Source organism: Chelonus insularis, unplaced genomic scaffold, assembly GCF_013357705.1.
Source record: "Chelonus insularis isolate UGA/USDA-ARS -01 unplaced genomic scaffold, ASM1335770v1 contig_88_pilon, whole genome shotgun sequence".
Lineage (NCBI taxonomy): Eukaryota > Metazoa > Arthropoda > Insecta > Hymenoptera > Braconidae > Chelonus > Chelonus insularis.
In genome coordinates, this window is record NW_023276776.1 from 3733578 (window position 1) to 3749910 (window position 16333).

General features: G+C 31.0%; 3 protein-coding genes across 4 annotated transcripts; 1 reads left to right on the forward strand and 2 right to left on the reverse strand.

Annotated features, from left to right (window-relative positions):
* Positions 1-2587: 2587 nt before the first annotated feature.
* Positions 2588-5919, reverse strand: Uxs (UDP-xylose synthase). The gene is made up of 5 exons (XM_035091707.1): positions 5672-5919; positions 4463-5023; positions 4070-4183; positions 3528-3848; positions 2588-3410 (listed from the first exon to the last, which is right to left on the reverse strand). Exons 1-5 carry the CDS (start codon positions 5730-5732, stop codon positions 3145-3147), a joined length of 1323 nt encoding a protein of 440 aa, XP_034947598.1. The 5' UTR covers positions 5733-5919; the 3' UTR covers positions 2588-3144.
* A 139-nt stretch (positions 5920-6058) lies between these two features.
* On the forward strand, positions 6059-12291 carry TppII (Tripeptidyl-peptidase II). 2 transcript variants are annotated; one of them, XM_035091705.1, is made up of 12 exons: positions 6059-6185; positions 6246-6437; positions 6598-6726; positions 6932-7099; positions 7455-7615; positions 7691-7854; positions 7945-9812; positions 9913-10163; positions 10683-10903; positions 11006-11017; positions 11332-11780; positions 11848-12291. In XM_035091705.1, exons 2-12 carry the CDS (start codon positions 6276-6278, stop codon positions 12055-12057), a joined length of 3795 nt encoding a protein of 1264 aa, XP_034947596.1. In that variant the 5' UTR covers positions 6059-6185; positions 6246-6275; the 3' UTR covers positions 12058-12291. The 2 variants fall into 2 exon arrangements, with proteins under 2 accessions (XP_034947596.1, XP_034947597.1); XM_035091706.1 differs by lacking the exon at positions 11006-11017 and having other exon boundaries at positions 6105-6437.
* A 612-nt stretch (positions 12292-12903) lies between these two features.
* msl-2 (male-specific lethal 2) lies at positions 12904-16256 on the reverse strand. Its single transcript, XM_035091709.1, has 4 exons — positions 15570-16256; positions 15241-15476; positions 14763-14960; positions 12904-14661 (listed from the first exon to the last, which is right to left on the reverse strand). The coding sequence occupies exons 1-4, from the start codon at positions 16150-16152 to the stop codon at positions 14389-14391; spliced, it is 1290 nt and encodes a 429-aa protein (XP_034947600.1). The 5' UTR covers positions 16153-16256; the 3' UTR covers positions 12904-14388.
* Between the last annotated feature and the right edge of the window lie 77 nt (positions 16257-16333).

The window sequence follows — 16333 nt, forward strand, 5'->3', positions numbered from 1 at the left end:
CTTAGCGGAAGAGCCACAACTGTACTATTCGAGAGGGATAATCGAGGACGGTTAAGTTAAATTGTAAAATATGATCTTAAGTCTTAAGATATTTGGAAGGGTCGGTATAAGGTAAGCAACACCTGGAAAAAAGTACCTTGATTATTATTCTCTTCGCCTTTGGGTTATGCTTTAACAAGATCATTTATTCTAGAAGATTTCAACGAAAGTTCAAGCATTCTTATGTACTAGATAACTTGTCGAGAACAAGAGGGAGGCCTAATGTCATCAGGAAGATAAGGATTCAACGCAACTTGAGTGAGGAAATTACTCGGGAGAGAAAACGAATTCAGAATTGTAAAAGAGGGGACCTTTTATCACAATGAGAATCTGGTAGATTCAGCAAATTTATTGTACGACTTGATCTCTATTTGAAGGTGGCTCTGTTGAAATACAAAGATGTATTGAGAATACATTCGTCACCAAAATTGTTAAATCATTTTAGTGTTTATTGAATATTATTCATCTGTAAATTTCTTGCAAGCAAAGTGTATTAAACTGGAAACGATAATGCATGAGTGTCTGCTCTGAGAAGTGTTAGTACTACTGTTTCTATTCAAATTACTTTATTTGCATAAGTATACAGAATATTACTCTGAAATAAAATACGAAAATTTCTTTTTATTTCAATGGAACGTCAAGTTTCAAAAGAATTCATTTATGTTGAGTAATAAAAATCAAATTAGAATAAAGAGCATCTAAAAGAAGTTAATTATAGTAATCTTTATAAATGGACAATAGAATGCTATAACATTAAATCATGTAATAATTTGTTAACAATGATATAAATGGAGATTACAAGAATGATTATTATATTAATTAAAAAGCACTAAAATCATTCATGTCTTGGCTTAGAGTCAATTGATCTCCAGTTGATAGTATCAATTATACAGATACAGCTTCCGCATTCATCAAGATTTCAAAGCACTTTTGTTCAACATCAAAACGAAGAAGAAGAATAATAAGATAGAGGTGCAAGCGTGTTCCCGCATCCGCGTACGAGCAACTATGTCAAGCTGTTTGGCCTCTTCCTTTTCTTATTCTCTCTTCGCCTCGATCCCCGTTGACGCGACCACCAAGACGATCAAGAGGCTCCTGAACTCTGTTCGCGTCATGCATAATGCAGACATACGCGTTGGATACTCTTGTGAAAGTCACCAGCATCCCAGGTTTGTTCTCTCGCTTTCCGTGGGAACGATGTCTTAAGTCAATCACGATTGATGTTTCTTATTTATTTCTTTTTTCACATCTTTGAGAACTTACTGTACCGATGATTCTGTAGAAAGGATGATTCATCGCTTCTTAGAGGGTATTTCTGAGGAGAGTGATGAGCCGAGCCAAGTTAAGATGTGATAATTAATTTGTATCTATTACAGTCATGGCTAGAAAACCACCTCAGCAAGTTTAAATACTTTCGTATAATAAATGAACAACTTATGCTAGAACTTTTTGTAAAGACATCAATAAAATGTCCAGTATATGTCCTTGAATACAATGTAAACGTCTTGATAAATTTTTAATCATTTTTTTCCATACGAATTAAGCTTTCTCAATGGCAGCGTGTCTGGTACTTAAAAACAATTTTGATATTTCTAAGAGAGTTAAGTGATCCCAATTGAGTAATCATTATACTCCAATTAGAAAATTGATTTATTAAAAAGCATCATAAAACTCATCAGCACGTTATAAAATAAACCAAACAGAAATATAGCATTTCAATTTTAATTCGAGAAGAAAATCAAATAGTATGATTAGTCTAGTTCTTCGTATAAACGGGTTCGAAGAAATATATCAGTCAACAACTGGTGGTGTAAAACAATAGCTTTAAATTACCCACATTTAAGAAAAGCTTCAGTGGAAATAGTATATAAGAGTTAGGTGACTTCAAGAAGCTAATTCGGTCTTAAAATAAACTTCAATATTACAGGACTTACAGCTGAACGGACAGGAAGAAGCAAACGCAAATTCGAATACTCGTTTTCATCTTATATTTCAAGGATCACGTTACCTGACTCCTTTGTGTTGGTACAAGAATGCCGTCTAACTTGTGTCATGTCATGGGATGTTGTATTGAGCTAAGAGGATTTTGGCTGACAGTATATCTTATTTCCTCATCAAATTATCACCATAGACGACATATAATTCTCTAGACGAAGATACAATATATCCCGGATGGAACGATTACCCTTTCTTTAACGACCACGCGCGCCCTATCAAAGCCCACGCGTCACCCATTAGTACTAATCGACTCTTTAGACACTCCTTCAACAATCTGGACAATTCTTCAATCGCTGTCTTCATGTCGGCGCAATCACCAACGTTAAATTATCATTTCTATGCTGTTTGATAGTAAAGGCACAAAAAATGTAATTTAAAACTGGAAAACAAGTTAGTCGTAATTAAGAGTCAAATATTTTCTGTATATTATTGAAAACTTAATTTATCAATGTCTCTTTAAATGGATATAGAGCGTGATACATAAATTTAAGATTAAGACTTAATTCATTCAAAATTAGAAAACTCCGTACTAAATATAAAAATGGAAAAATATTTTTAGAATATCAAAATTGATCATTTATTGTGACATAATATAATTTCAGTAAATTTTGATGGTAGTTGATCTATATTTTTCCACCTCTGATTTTTTTACTTTATCACACAGCTATTAGTGATTACGTGTACCATAATCCTTATAATGTGTAAATGATTGATCGTCAGTCATGCAAGATAGTAATTTAGATACTCTTTTACGACAAAAAAAAAATAAACGTCATTAGTTCATATCACAAAAACTATAGTATATTCTGTTTCCAACTTATTCAAGTTAACACCTGCATCTCGTTCAAATAAATGATGTTTTACATTCTTTAATTATTATCTAAATAATAATAAATATATTTACAACATGCATCCAAACATACAAGATATTAAATTTTTTATGATGGTAGATTAAAGTTGGTTCACAAATATTTTCGATGTATAAAATATTACTGTTTTCTATCTACAAAACCCAAAAAATAAAAATAATATAAAATAAAGCTTTATCAATATCTGATGATTACGTCTTAACAATGTACGCTAATATCATGTTTTTTCATATATAAATTACAACTGATCTACGATATCATGATCATTAACAAATGGTATTCTTGCCATATCTTTTTGCAAGTGTTTTGTCCGTTGTAATTCTTTAACGAAATAAGAAATGGTTTTTTTCAAACCTTCAGTCAAAGTAATTTTAGGTTCCCAGTTGAGGTATTTTTTGGCGCGACTGATGTCTGGTTTTCGTCGTTGTGGATCATCTTCAACAGCAGCTAATCGGATTATTTTACTAGTACCTCCTATTAAGTCCTTGATAATCATTGCGAACTCTGGAATATTTATTATAAGTATTATTGCAAAAAATATACAATCATCTATGAAACAATTCAATGGTTAATGTGGTTATCATAAACTGATTGATAAAATAAATGAAATTAAATCTATACCTTCAATTGTATGTTCCACAGGATTTCCAATATTAATTGGCTGAGTATAATTAGATGCCATAAGAGCAACAAGCCCATCGACTAAATCCGAAACATATTGAAACGACCTGGTTTGTTCTCCATTACCATAAATTGTTATTGAGTCGTTTTGTAATGCTTGAAGAATGAAATTTGACACGACTCGGCCGTCATTCATATGCATTCGTGGTCCAAAGGTATTAAAAATCCGTGCGACACGTACTTTAATGTTCTCTTGACGCATGTAAGCATAACTGAGTGTTTCAGCTACACGCTTTCCTTCATCGTAGCAAGCTCTTGGACCTAAAATCATATTCTATTGTCAACATTATTTGTTATTCATATGAATATCATAAGAATATATTAAAACAGCAAAATATTTACATCAGATAAATTAAAAAAAAACTCTAAAAAACATGGAAATAAAAAAAAATCGATAGCTACTAAAAAATTGATAAAATAATCATATTTGGCATCATTTATATCAGCTCTGTTACAGTAATCAACCGGCTGAGTAAACATACCTATTGGATTTACGTGACCCCAATAAGTCTCTGATTGAGGATGTTCCATTGGATCTCCATACACTTCTGAAGTGCTTGCAATTAATACCTTGGCACCAACTCGTTTAGCAAGACCTAAAAGAACATTTATTATTGCATAATATTTAATGATTAAGATTGACCCAAACTAATTAGTTATGATTTATGGAATCAAAATAATATGGTTAATAAAAGATGTAAAAAATGTGGTAAAATGTATTGTATTTAAAACAGCAGTATGCTTTATATTGACTACAAGACTATTTATTCTGTTCAGTAAACACGCAAATTTTATTTCATTCACTATTGTTCTATAGAATTTTCTGAATGAAATTTTTTTTGATGTATTGTTATTAAAATATATTACCACTTTACCTAACATATTAATAGTCCCAATAGTATTTGTTTTGAGTGTTTTAACAGGATTATGCATATAATGAGGTGGACTAGCTGGACTGGCTAGATGATAAATCTCATCTACTTCTAAATAAACTGGTCTGACGATGTCATGATGAACCAGTTCAAAATTCTCATGTCCCACCCAATGTTCCACATTTCTTTTTCTTCCAGTAAAAAAATTATCAACCACAATGACCTCATGTCCTTCAAGCATCAGACGATCTACCAAATGAGATCCTACGAAACCTGCTCCTCCCGTGACCAAAATCCTTCTTCGGTTTTTGTAATTCAAAAATTTCACACTGGGAAATTGTTTGGGCACACGATTATCTATCTTCGATTCCATTTGGTGAACTTTTTCCTCTAGTTCTTTAAGACGAGCTTTAGTATTCTGAAGGTCAAGGAATTCATTCGCTTCATTCACTTCATTGTTAAGGTTGATATTTTTTTCTTGAGCTTCTATTAATATACGTTTGCGAGTCATTGCAATCGTTGGAACATGTTCCGTCGTAACTAAAGTCTGGTAGACTCCTAAGACTGAAAAATATTAAATTTTAGATAAGCTTGATAGAATTCAATAAAAGTAAAGCTGTAGTGACTTGCAAAAAATTAATTTATCGTTTTTAATTGATTAAATAAATCGTATCAATTAATAAATGATTAATAGATGATATATAAATGTCTGTAAGATGTTTTTTTCTAATATAAAATATCATTCAATAAATATTATGTTTTTTAAATAATTTCTTATTCGTTAATTATTTGCGATATCATGTAAATATTTTTTTACATTATAATGATGACCTACAAAGATATCAAATAAAATTTTAATAAAAACAATAAAAATAAAGGAAAACTACTTTTATCAATCGGTATTATTTCAATTAAAAATCAAGTCAGCAACAGATACAACTGGTTTTATTTTGATTGAACGACTTTCATGCAGTATTTATGTCGCAGAATAATTTAATGTCTATTTGTTGTCTCGATTGATATTGTGAGTAGACGGAAGCAAAAAAAAAAAAATAAACTCTTGACAAAAAATAAGCATTTAATGAAAGTACGTAGTGCAAATATTAACAGAGCTTTTGATTGCTTTTCTCACATGAATTTTTTCTGGGCCATTAAAATTGTCTTCTCAAAATTCCACTTAAAAAATGAAAACAATGTATGAATATTACTCACCGATTATTATACATACAATTAGAAATCCGATTTGTTTTATTCGCCGTTGATTGACAAACATACTTATAAACTTTAAATAATTAAATAAAATCTACTTATTCTCCCACACATGACACTTGTTCGTTATTTTTGTTCAAGTATTTTCTTTTTTCAATTTTGCGAGACTTCATTAAGAAGTTCGCTTTAGTGTAATCAAAAATAATAAATACTACATAATTATAACCAAAAAAATTCTTGAACGAGGTTACTTTGATTAGTTTACAATTCAAATATCAGAGAGCGCCACTTTCGCCTAAAAACGCGACATCTAGTTAATGAAATAAAAAACAAAATAAAAAGGGTTTGATAACATTAATCACACAGGTAAAGAGATTTAAAAAAAAAATAGGAAAATAAACATGACAGATTAGAATGGTTCGAGCGCCTCTAGAGTCCGCGAATTAAACTCCTTTATCAAGAATCATCGTGGCGTTCGTTTACAAGCCGTCCCGTTTCACCCCCGTATGAATATACGGTATATATAAAGGCTGAAGTAGTGCCAAAGAAACGTTTATAACGATTTTTCTACCTTTAGTACCTTCATTGTGGCAGAGGCACTCAAAGTATGGGAGAGGTGATCGATTGTAATTTTCCTGTGTGGGGCCTCTTGCCGAAAAAAGAAACCGGTGTCAATCAGTTTCTCATAAAATATCCTGAATATGATGGAAGAGGTACCGTTATTGCTATTTTTGATTCTGGAATTGATCCTGGAGCTCCAGGTTTGCAGGTAATAATTTGTATCTGGACATTACATCCTTATATCTTGAACTTCACTAATAAATAAATAACAAATTTTAAAATGTTCAATATTTTTTTTATATATCAATTTGAAAAATTACTCATAAATTTGGTACTTCAATTTATATTAAATTAAATTGTTTTTATAGGTGACAAGCGATGGGAAACCAAAAATCCTAGCACGTTTTGATTGTAGTGGTGACGGTGATGTTGATACAAGTACTGTTGTTCAATCAGATGAAGGATATATTACAGGTCTAACTGGTCGTAAATTGAAGGTGATTATTTCAAAGCTTATTTATTAGATTTCAAAGCATCACTATTTATTTCTATTTTTGTTTTATTATTATTATCATTATCAAACTGATTGTTCCATTATAACTAATTGATTTTATTGGTGAAATAAGCGATAAGTTTTATTGTACTTCGTTTTGATGACCATTGAAACATGTTTTCATTGCAAACAATAATATATCGATTTAGATTCCATTTGACTGGACAAATCCAACAGGAAATTATCATATTGGAGTTAAAGAAGCTTATCGTCTATATCCAACAAAACTTCGAGAAAAAATTTCAGCGGAAAGAAAGAAGAAATTCTGGGATGATGGTCACAAAGCTGCCCTTGCCGAAGCTACTCGAAAACTTCAGGTAATTGATTATTTTCTATTATGACGTATTTAAAATTTTTTTCAATAAATTTGTAGTCATCAATTATCATTTGGAACATTAAAAAATAAGTAGTAAAGAAAAGTAGAATTCGAAACCAAGTCATCCAAAGATAGTGTTGTTGTGAGGACGTTCAACCACTCGTAATTTAATTAGAGCAAGTGTATTTTTATCATCTTGGTCCCATCCTCCAGGCTATATTTGTAATTGGCGGGTTGATAAAAAAAGTCTCGTCAGATTGCGATTGTGTAATATACTGCGTAAACGATAAAAGAAATTTCACGCATTCAAGTTGATTGAGAACGCTAGTAAATATTCAAAAATTTTCGTTTTTCAGGAATTCGAGGCAAAAACTCCAAATCCAACCAGTATACAGGATAAATTAACAAAAGAGGAATTAGAAGCAAGAGTAGAGGTCTTGCAAAATGGAGAAAAAAAATATAATGACGTTGGACCCACATACGACTGTGTTGTCTATCACGATGGCGAAAATTGGAGGTAAAAAATTATACAGTACTAAGCATTACATAAATGTCACGATACATAAGAAAGCAAAAATTTCATATTTTAAAGGGCATGCATTGATACATCGGAAGAAGGTAACTTGGAGGAAGGGATTCATCTTGGAGAATACTCGATCACTCATGAATATGCTCCATTAACTCAACAAGATCAATTGAATATATCCATTAATATTCACGATGAAGGAAATATTTTAGAAATCGTTGGAGTATGTGGTAAGAATAAGTAAATCTTGAAAAGTTTCAAAAGAAATTTAAATTATTTATCAATGAGTTTTAAAAATTACATAACAATGTATTTTTCAGCAAGCCATGGTACGCATGTAGCATCAATTGCTGCAGCTAATTTTCCAGACAACAAAGAATTAAATGGAGTAGCTCCAGGTGCACAAATTATTTCATTGACAATTGGTGATAATCGTATTGATCCAATGGAAACAGGAACAGCTTTAGTCCGAGCAATGATTTGGATCATGCAAAAAAATTACAAAGTCCACGTTATTAATATGAGTTATGGAGAACAAGTACATTGGAGCAACTCTGGACGTATTTTTGATTTGATGAATGAGGTTATTGATAAGTATGGAGTGACCTGGATTGCAGCAGCAGGCAATTTTGGACCGGCTTTATGTACGATTGGAGCACCACCGGATATTAATTCGACAAACATTATCAGTGTTGGCGCTTATGTATCACCCGATATGATGGTAGCAGAATATTCATTACGAGAAAAAATGCCAGGGATGCCCTATACATGGTCGTCACGTGGTCCGATGATAGATGGAGGTGCTGGTATCACTGTTTGTGCACCAGGAGGTGCTATCACAAGTGTACCTAATTTTACATTGAGAAAAAGTCAATTGATGAATGGTACCAGTATGGCTAGCCCACATGTAGCTGGAGCAGTCGCTCTTCTTATTTCTGGTCTAGAGAAAAAAGGCTGCCCTTATTCACCTTACAGCATTAAAAGAGCATTGGAGAATAGTGCATTATATATAGAAAATCTAGATTTATTTGCTCAAGGAGCGGGTCTTCTTCAAGTTGAAAAAGCTTTCGAGAATCTCGTTGCTAATTGCCAAGCTGTCGAAAGAGATGTCAGATTTGCAATCAATTGTGGTGTAAACAACTCCAAGGGCATTCACTTGAGGTCTGGCGTAATTGATAGACCGAAAGATTGTGCTGTCACTATTGAGCCGATTTTTCTTGATACTGATAATGTTGATCCATCTCGTAAAATTAATTTTAATTTGCGATTATCGCTAGTTTGTGAAGCTCCATGGGTACAATATCCATCTCACTTTGAACTGATGCATATGTCACGTGCCTTTACAGTGCGAGTAGATGCAGTTAAACTATCGGAAGGAGTTCATTGTACTAACATTCGAGCTTATGATGTGGAGAATATTGAGAAAGGTCCTGTATTTACTATACCTATTACGGTCGTTCAACCTCAAGTTATTCCAAAATCGATGAACTTGCCAGATTTTCATTACTCACATGTACTCTTCAAGCCTAATACAATTGTTAGACATTTTATTTTGGTTCCTGATGATGCTACGTGGGCGGTATTAAAAATCAAAAGCACTGAAAAAGAAAAGACTGGAAGATTTGCTATTCAAACAGTTCAGTTAAAGCCTCGCTTGGCCTGTCGTACTCTTCACACTAATAAAATGGTCAATATTACATCGCAATCAGAAACCGTCCAAGGATTTGCAGTTCAAGGTGGTCTTATTATTGAAATTGTAGTTGCAAAATACTGGGCTAATCTTGGTGAAATTTATGTTGATTACGATATTGAATTTCACGGTATTCATGTAATTGATGGTAGTCTCATAATGCAATCTGGAGATGGTATTCATCGAATGGAATTACGAAGTTCATTAAGGAACGAAGAAATTGTTCCAAGTATTACACTGAAAAATATAGTTCAAATTTTGAGACCAACAGATTCTAAAATATCGCCACTCGGTGCCCGAGATGTTATTCCTCCTGCTCGACAAATTTATGAGTTGCAATTGACGTACACATTCCACATCGCAAAGGCAACAGAGGTAACTCCTAATGCTGCTTTTCTTAGTGATTTACTTTACGAAAGTGAATATGAAAGTCAACTGTGGATGCTCTACGATTGCAATAAACATCTTATATTCTGCGGTGATGCTTTTCCATGGAAGGTTAGTAATTAAAGACATCATTTAAATTAATTTCAAAGCATATTATTAAGAAAATGTTTAAATGATTAATTTTATATCTTTAAATTATTTCTTTTTCTAGTACACAGTTAAAAAGTTAGAAAAGGGAGATTACACTTTGAAAATGCATGTGCGTCATGAAAAGAAAGATTTATTAGAACGATTAACAGATATGGCAGTGTTGCTAAGCCAAAAACTTAGTTCAACAATAAATCTAGACGTTTATGCTAATCATTCTCAAGCAATCATTGGCGGGAAAAAAATGGTAGCAGCTACAGTCCCACCTGGGCATACTCTTCCTGTTTATATTGCACCAATGAACAATGAAACTAAGTAAGAACACAGATAGTTTTTGTTTATTTATCAAATAATTCATTTTTTAAATTCGTAGTTAATTATTCAGTATATAAAATATATATCATTTTCATTTTTTTCTCGTTTTTAAAATGCAGCACAGAGAACAAGTGAGTCGATAGAATCATTTGATTTTCAAGCAGCTTTTTGCAATAACTTTTTAAAGTCAAGCTGAAAATACAAGCCGTTTGGAAGTGACAGCTTTCATATAATATTGTGTCATATACATCACTTACATTCTTGCTATTTTAACATACTTTTCTAATGAAAAATCAAATTTTTTGCAAAACTAGTTCTAGTTTTATCCAATCAGTTTCAAGCTGTTTTCGTTGACATTATTAATTTGAATTTTTTAGTTTTAGCAATGCATGGCTTCAATGAATCATTTGAATGATCCATGATTTATTATTATTTGATTAAGACATTGCTTTAAATAATTTTTTTGTTATTTATAATAAATAGAAAATAAATAAGTTATTTCTTATGTTTTATATGAAGAATATCGAAAGGTGCAACTTTAGGAACTTATCTCCAAGGATCAGTAACTTTCTGCAAAGATGAAGCGAGAAAGAAAGTTGATTGTTATACTTTCAAATACGTGTTGACCGAGCCCGTTAAGAAAAGTCCTCCTGCAAAGCCTGATGATGAAAAAGTGACAAAGTGGGATGAATATCAGGACACACTTCGAGATATAAAATGCACGTGGCTATCTAAACTTGGTAAGTACTCAAGAAGATATCAAATTTTTATACAATTATTTTTTGTTTTAAAATTTACATAAATTATATTTTTTAATTTTTTTCTTTTTGTTTCTTATTTAGCGCCTTCAATAAGTAAGTTAAGAATTCAAAATGTTAAAATGAACCCTATTTTATTGTGAAAGCATGATATAATTATCTATCTGGTTTTGATTTCCCCCAAAAAACAGTAATCAGAAATTGAACAATCAAAAAATATTCAAATTTCAATTAAATTTAAACTCCTCCACTGATTAATTTTATGATTCAAAGTAATTAAACTTTTTTGATTTTAATGGAAAAATTGTTATTAAACTGATTGCGATTATTATGTTTTTGAAATATATGACTGATTCTATTTGTTTGTTGTATTGTTTTGATTGGAATTTTGTTTTTTTCACGCAAAACAGAAGCAACAGAGCACGCGACTGCTCTCTACAATGAGCTGAGAACATCTTATCCAGATCATTTACCAGTTCACACAGCCATGTTAATATCTCTCGACTCAACAGAAGCACGACGCATTCTTCCCCATGACGATCTCACTGAAACTGCCATTAACTTTGCGGATCAAATGGTTGATGTAGCTGATAAAGTAATATCTGCAATTGATCAAGAAAAAATATTAGCCTTCTATGGCATGAAGCATGATCAAAGACCTGATGCCTTGAAAATCAAAAATACAATAGATAAACAGAAAAATTATTTAATTGAAGCATTAGTAAAAAAAGGCTGTGCATATGCAAGATTATACATACATGCAAGAAAACGAGGAGAGACAGAAGCTTCAATGCATTTGTCTACTGTGACACAAATTTGGAACGACGTTCAAAAGTTCACAGAAGCAACGGATAGTAAAGTTAGTATTTAAAAACATTTTTTTAACTTTGGAATAGTTTACTTAAAAATAATAATATTTTTTACAGGTTTTAATTCTTTCACTTTGGCATGCACATATTAATAAACATTATGGACGTTATTTAAAATTATTGACTCGCTACTATGAAGATAAACCAATAAAAGACATTGACGAGAGGTTTGTAGAAATTGCAAGGACGTTAGGCTGGAATCATTGGGCTCGTCATATATCATCCAGTTTACCAACTCGTTATCCTAAATCATACAAACCATTTTAAAATGTGATTTAATGTTGGAAATTTAAACTTTTAAAAAATTTTTGTCGGTGAGTGTAGTGACAAAGTTACAGCGTTTTTACACTCATGATTTTTATGAAATTATTCCCGACAATGTGCTAATTGTGTAAGCTCAGATATAACTCAAATTTTATAAGAATTTTACAATTATCAATTGTGTCTCTCGTGATATTGATAGAAGTATATGGCAATCACTTTTTACTGCCTTTTTAAAAATGAAAAAAAGCGAAAAACTAAGAATTAAAATTGTACATATACTTGTAAATACCTGTACGGTCTTTTGCAATGTACTTAATTTTAAAAATTGTATGGTTCTTTTTTAAATTTTATCTTTTATTATTTTATCTGAAAGAGTTGTTTTCAAAAGAACCGCAGGTAAATATGCAATTTGACGAGATGAAATGCAATCTAAATGTTAATGAAATAATTTCTTTTTTGAAATATAGATAAATAAGTAGAAATTTAACAAAAAATTGACTTAAAATAATATCGTCATAAGATTATATTGTTTTTATGAGCTGACTGAAGAAAAAAAATGATGATACAATTATGAAATAAAAATAAAAAGTTTTCTTGCAAATAATCGTTCTATTTTTTCTTATCATCTACGTTCGAAAATAAGCCTTAATAAGTAAACTATACAAAATAAAATAAATGAGTCGTTGTTGAAAAATAATATTCGTTTGAATTATTTCTTTGCATATTTAAATTATAAATTATTTTAGAAACTTATAGTTATGGTAGAAGGGTAGTTTACAATTTTCTATAATGTTAGTTATTATATAATTCAACTACGATTTTTTTAAAAGAATATGGAACATCTTAAAATCATCAATGATGACAAGGTCTATTCTTTTATAATACACCTTCTTTATTAGCTTTCTCGGCGATTCCAGATTTTATTGTTTACAAATTAATTATCAACCGAATATTTTTAACTTGTGGTAAAGAATAATTTTTTTTAAGTAGAATATATGTAACAATGAAAAATTGTTAATAATAATTTTTCTCAATTCATTATACGACAGTATAATAAGGCCATTCACATGTGCTTCACAGTAGCAGTCATAATAAAATGCTCTACGTTTTTAATAATTACTACAATTTTGTACTAGTTAAGGAATTAGTATTTTTTATCATTTTTTTTAATCATTGCTTTCTCTTCATTAAACAAATCGACAATTACTCAGCCATAATCTTTTTTCTGTTTTCAACAATCATATCCTAAAAATATAATTTAAAAGTCTTTGATACAGATAGCATTTACACAATTATCAAACAAATTACAGTTTTATTACTTTTGTTGTATTTACAATGACATTCTTGTCTTTTTTTGGTAAACATTTGTTCGAATTCCCTGTGTTACTCAATTAAACGTGAAATAAAAGAGCAAACCACTAATATGTGGATATGTATTTATAATGTTTTTAATTCTAATGGATCTCGTAACTTTTTAATGTTATGTATAAAAATTAATTATAATTTCCATTAAACTATTACTATTTTTTAAATGTTTTATTATAAAAAACTGCAGATGTAATCACTGTGGCCACGGACAACGTTTATTTACTATCATTACCATGTTAGAATGGGATAATAAATAATTAAAAAGAATTCTACAAGAACAGAAGACATTTTTAAATGCATTCATTATTTCTGTTTAGTTTAATGGTTCATAAACTAACTGGTTTAAAAAAAACCAATGGGTTGTAGAAAGAGATTTTAGAGCAGGTAAGCTTTTAAAAATATATTTTTCAAAGTATAATACTTATTACCTTTAAAATAAACTGTATGATATGATACAGCAGTTAATACTATTAAAATATTGTGATTTTTTCTGAAAACCATTAGATTCATTATTGTATTTATGTCGCGTAAATCAGTGTGAGAATTATAGCCAACAGTGATTTACTTGAATTATTATTGGAGTTAGACATGTTGAATGTTACTACTTTGAAGATAAAGTTAGTACGTGAAAACGGGGATGATTACAATTGACTTTAATGTACAAAAAATTGTTTAATAATAAATCTACCTATAAAACTATATAACTGTACGATCACTGTTTCTAAAAATTACACTTTTTACAAATACAAACTTTGCAACGATATTTGTTCAATTAACTCACCATTAATTGTGAGATATTTTTCCATTTTATACACTATTTTTTTTCATTTGTTATTATTAACTATGTTTATTTCATTGTTAAATTATTCAATTATCTTGTGATAATTTTTATATTTGTCATTTAAAATGAATTTTAGTTATTTTGCACATGACGCTTTTTATACTTAAGCGTCTTTAATCACGTCGTCAAACATCAATCTGAATATCACTATCTTCAGCTTCGCTTTCCGTACTAACCATTGCATCTTCACCAACAAGTAATGCAGCAGGAAGATTCTGCGGTACATTATCAATATCTAACCGTGGTGTAGAGTAAACATTTAGAACTTGAATAGTTGTTGGTGATGTTGATAAACACTGTTGCACTGAACTTAATGTATCGGAATTCAAACTATCGCAATCTAGAGGACTCGAAAGTTGTATTTGCAAATTGTGGAGTTCTGGAATATGTGGTCGAATCTGGAGTAAAATCAGAAATGTTATCGTTAATTATTAACTGTGATAATTTGTATGATAACAATGAGATATTTTCATTTTAAAAATTATCTCATTTAAATTACCTTCAGTCCATCAGCAGTATGTGGATTCCTACATCCTCTACATCTGCATTCAATACAAGGTTTACTCTCAACGTAACAAGGGCATCTCTGACCACAACATGTTAATTTCCCGGGTATTGCAGTCGCATTACCACATCTACATCCTTTTCTTTTACTCCTCGTGGAACTAGATCTGGGTTTTTTGAAACTTGTTGATGACTGTAGAACAAACATTTAATTAATTGAACTATGTACTTGTAATAAATTTACTGAAATGAATGAAGTTAGTTATGTTCATTTTGCGGTTAGTTAAAATGGATAAGTTTGGTTTTTATACGTACATTTTAATAATTAATTTAATATTAATATAATACGGTGTTAATTTCAAAATCGACAGTAATTTAGTGAGTGTTAGATTGTTAATTTCGGGCAGTTAGATAAATTTATAACACAATAATACAAAATAGAAATTCAAGAAATTGCAATTTGTAAAAATTACTTTGCTGCCCTTTGACGACTTTTTCTGAGAAGTTGTCCCGTATGAAAGTTGGGAAGATGGAATGCATTTTACCCCGCCTACAGTGTTTCTCGTTGTAACATCAGCTTCCCGTTGGTTAATATCTGTATCCTCCACTGCAGCAGCTTTTCGTTTTATTGTTATCTTATTACCAGAGCCTGCATACATCACAGAATATATCGAAGATCCATTGGATACTGTCCTAATCGCAGGAGATTCTATGAAAAATTGTGATTATTTAGTAAAAAATGAATTAAAAATATAAAATAATAAAACCTGTAACTGTCAATAATTGTATTTTAGTTGTTTACCAGGTATATTTGAAGGTATTGGGTCGGATGAAGGTTGAACAGCATTGGCCTGGGTTTGAGTTGACGTCGTGCTAGTATAGACACAAGGAAGAATACTGTAAGCGGACTTAGACAATCCGGCATTGCTTTTAAATTCATCTTTGAAGCCTGTTCCTTCTTGGATTAATTCCATCAAACTCGTTGCTCCAACAGCAGCGGCACCGTTGCTTGTAGCATTGGAAGACACAGATATAATGAGGTTACGATAAATGTTCGTACTAGTAAGATACTCGCACAATTTTTTGTAACATTGTAAGAGTATTCGGAGTTGAACATTTTCAACATATTTGTCATAATCTTTACACCATCCACATGATGGTTTAAGTTTTTTACGACCTCCTCGACAACCACGGCACACATGATGTTGACAATTGGTCTCAGTTGGTGTATGTGGTTCAATTAAAAGGTTCGAGCAAACTGTACAGCTGAGACTTTGGCGTAAGTATGGAACTAGCCTGTAAAGATCAGTCCAAGAGTTTGGATCTTCTGCATCTGCTTGAAGAACAAGTCGACACGTTGAAACATATAAGCTAGTTGCGTTCATTTTGTATTAAACACCCAACAACACTGAACCCCACTGTTTTTTTTCTACTATAAAATATTTTTCTAAACATTACCGTACAATATAACCATCTTTTTACACAAACAAAACAGTCGCCATTTTTAATATTTTTAAAAATCACTAAAACAGGTTAGCCAACAAAAAGTTAGGAAGTTTTGAATTT

What these genes read in the sequence shown, in the direction of transcription:
- TppII (XM_035091705.1), top strand. Translation starts at nt 6,276, where the DNA reads ATGGGAGAGGTGATCGATTGTAATTTTCCTGTGTGGGGCCTCTTGCCG. An exon ending in GTGATGCTTTTCCATGGAAG is followed by an intron (nt 9,813 to 9,912) that starts GTTAGTAATTAA and finishes TTCTTTTTCTAG; the next exon opens with TACACAGTTAAAAAGTTAGA. An exon ending in CAGAAGCAACGGATAGTAAA is followed by an intron (nt 11,781 to 11,847) that starts GTTAGTATTTAA and finishes TATTTTTTACAG; the next exon opens with GTTTTAATTCTTTCACTTTG.
- msl-2 (XM_035091709.1), bottom strand. Translation starts at nt 16,152, where the DNA reads ATGAACGCAACTAGCTTATATGTTTCAACGTGTCGACTTGTTCTTCAA. An exon ending in AATACCTTCAAATATACCTG is followed by an intron (nt 15,477 to 15,569) that starts GTAAACAACTAA and finishes AATTTTTCATAG; the next exon opens with AATCTCCTGCGATTAGGACA. An exon ending in ATACTGCTGATGGACTGAAG is followed by an intron (nt 14,662 to 14,762) that starts GTAATTTAAATG and finishes ATTTTACTCCAG; the next exon opens with ATTCGACCACATATTCCAGA.
- Uxs (XM_035091707.1), bottom strand. Translation starts at nt 5,732, where the DNA reads ATGTTTGTCAATCAACGGCGAATAAAACAAATCGGATTTCTAATTGTA. An exon ending in TGGGACTATTAATATGTTAG is followed by an intron (nt 4,184 to 4,462) that starts GTAAAGTGGTAA and finishes ATGTTCTTTTAG; the next exon opens with GTCTTGCTAAACGAGTTGGT. An exon ending in GGGTCACGTAAATCCAATAG is followed by an intron (nt 3,849 to 4,069) that starts GTATGTTTACTC and finishes ATATGATTTTAG; the next exon opens with GTCCAAGAGCTTGCTACGAT.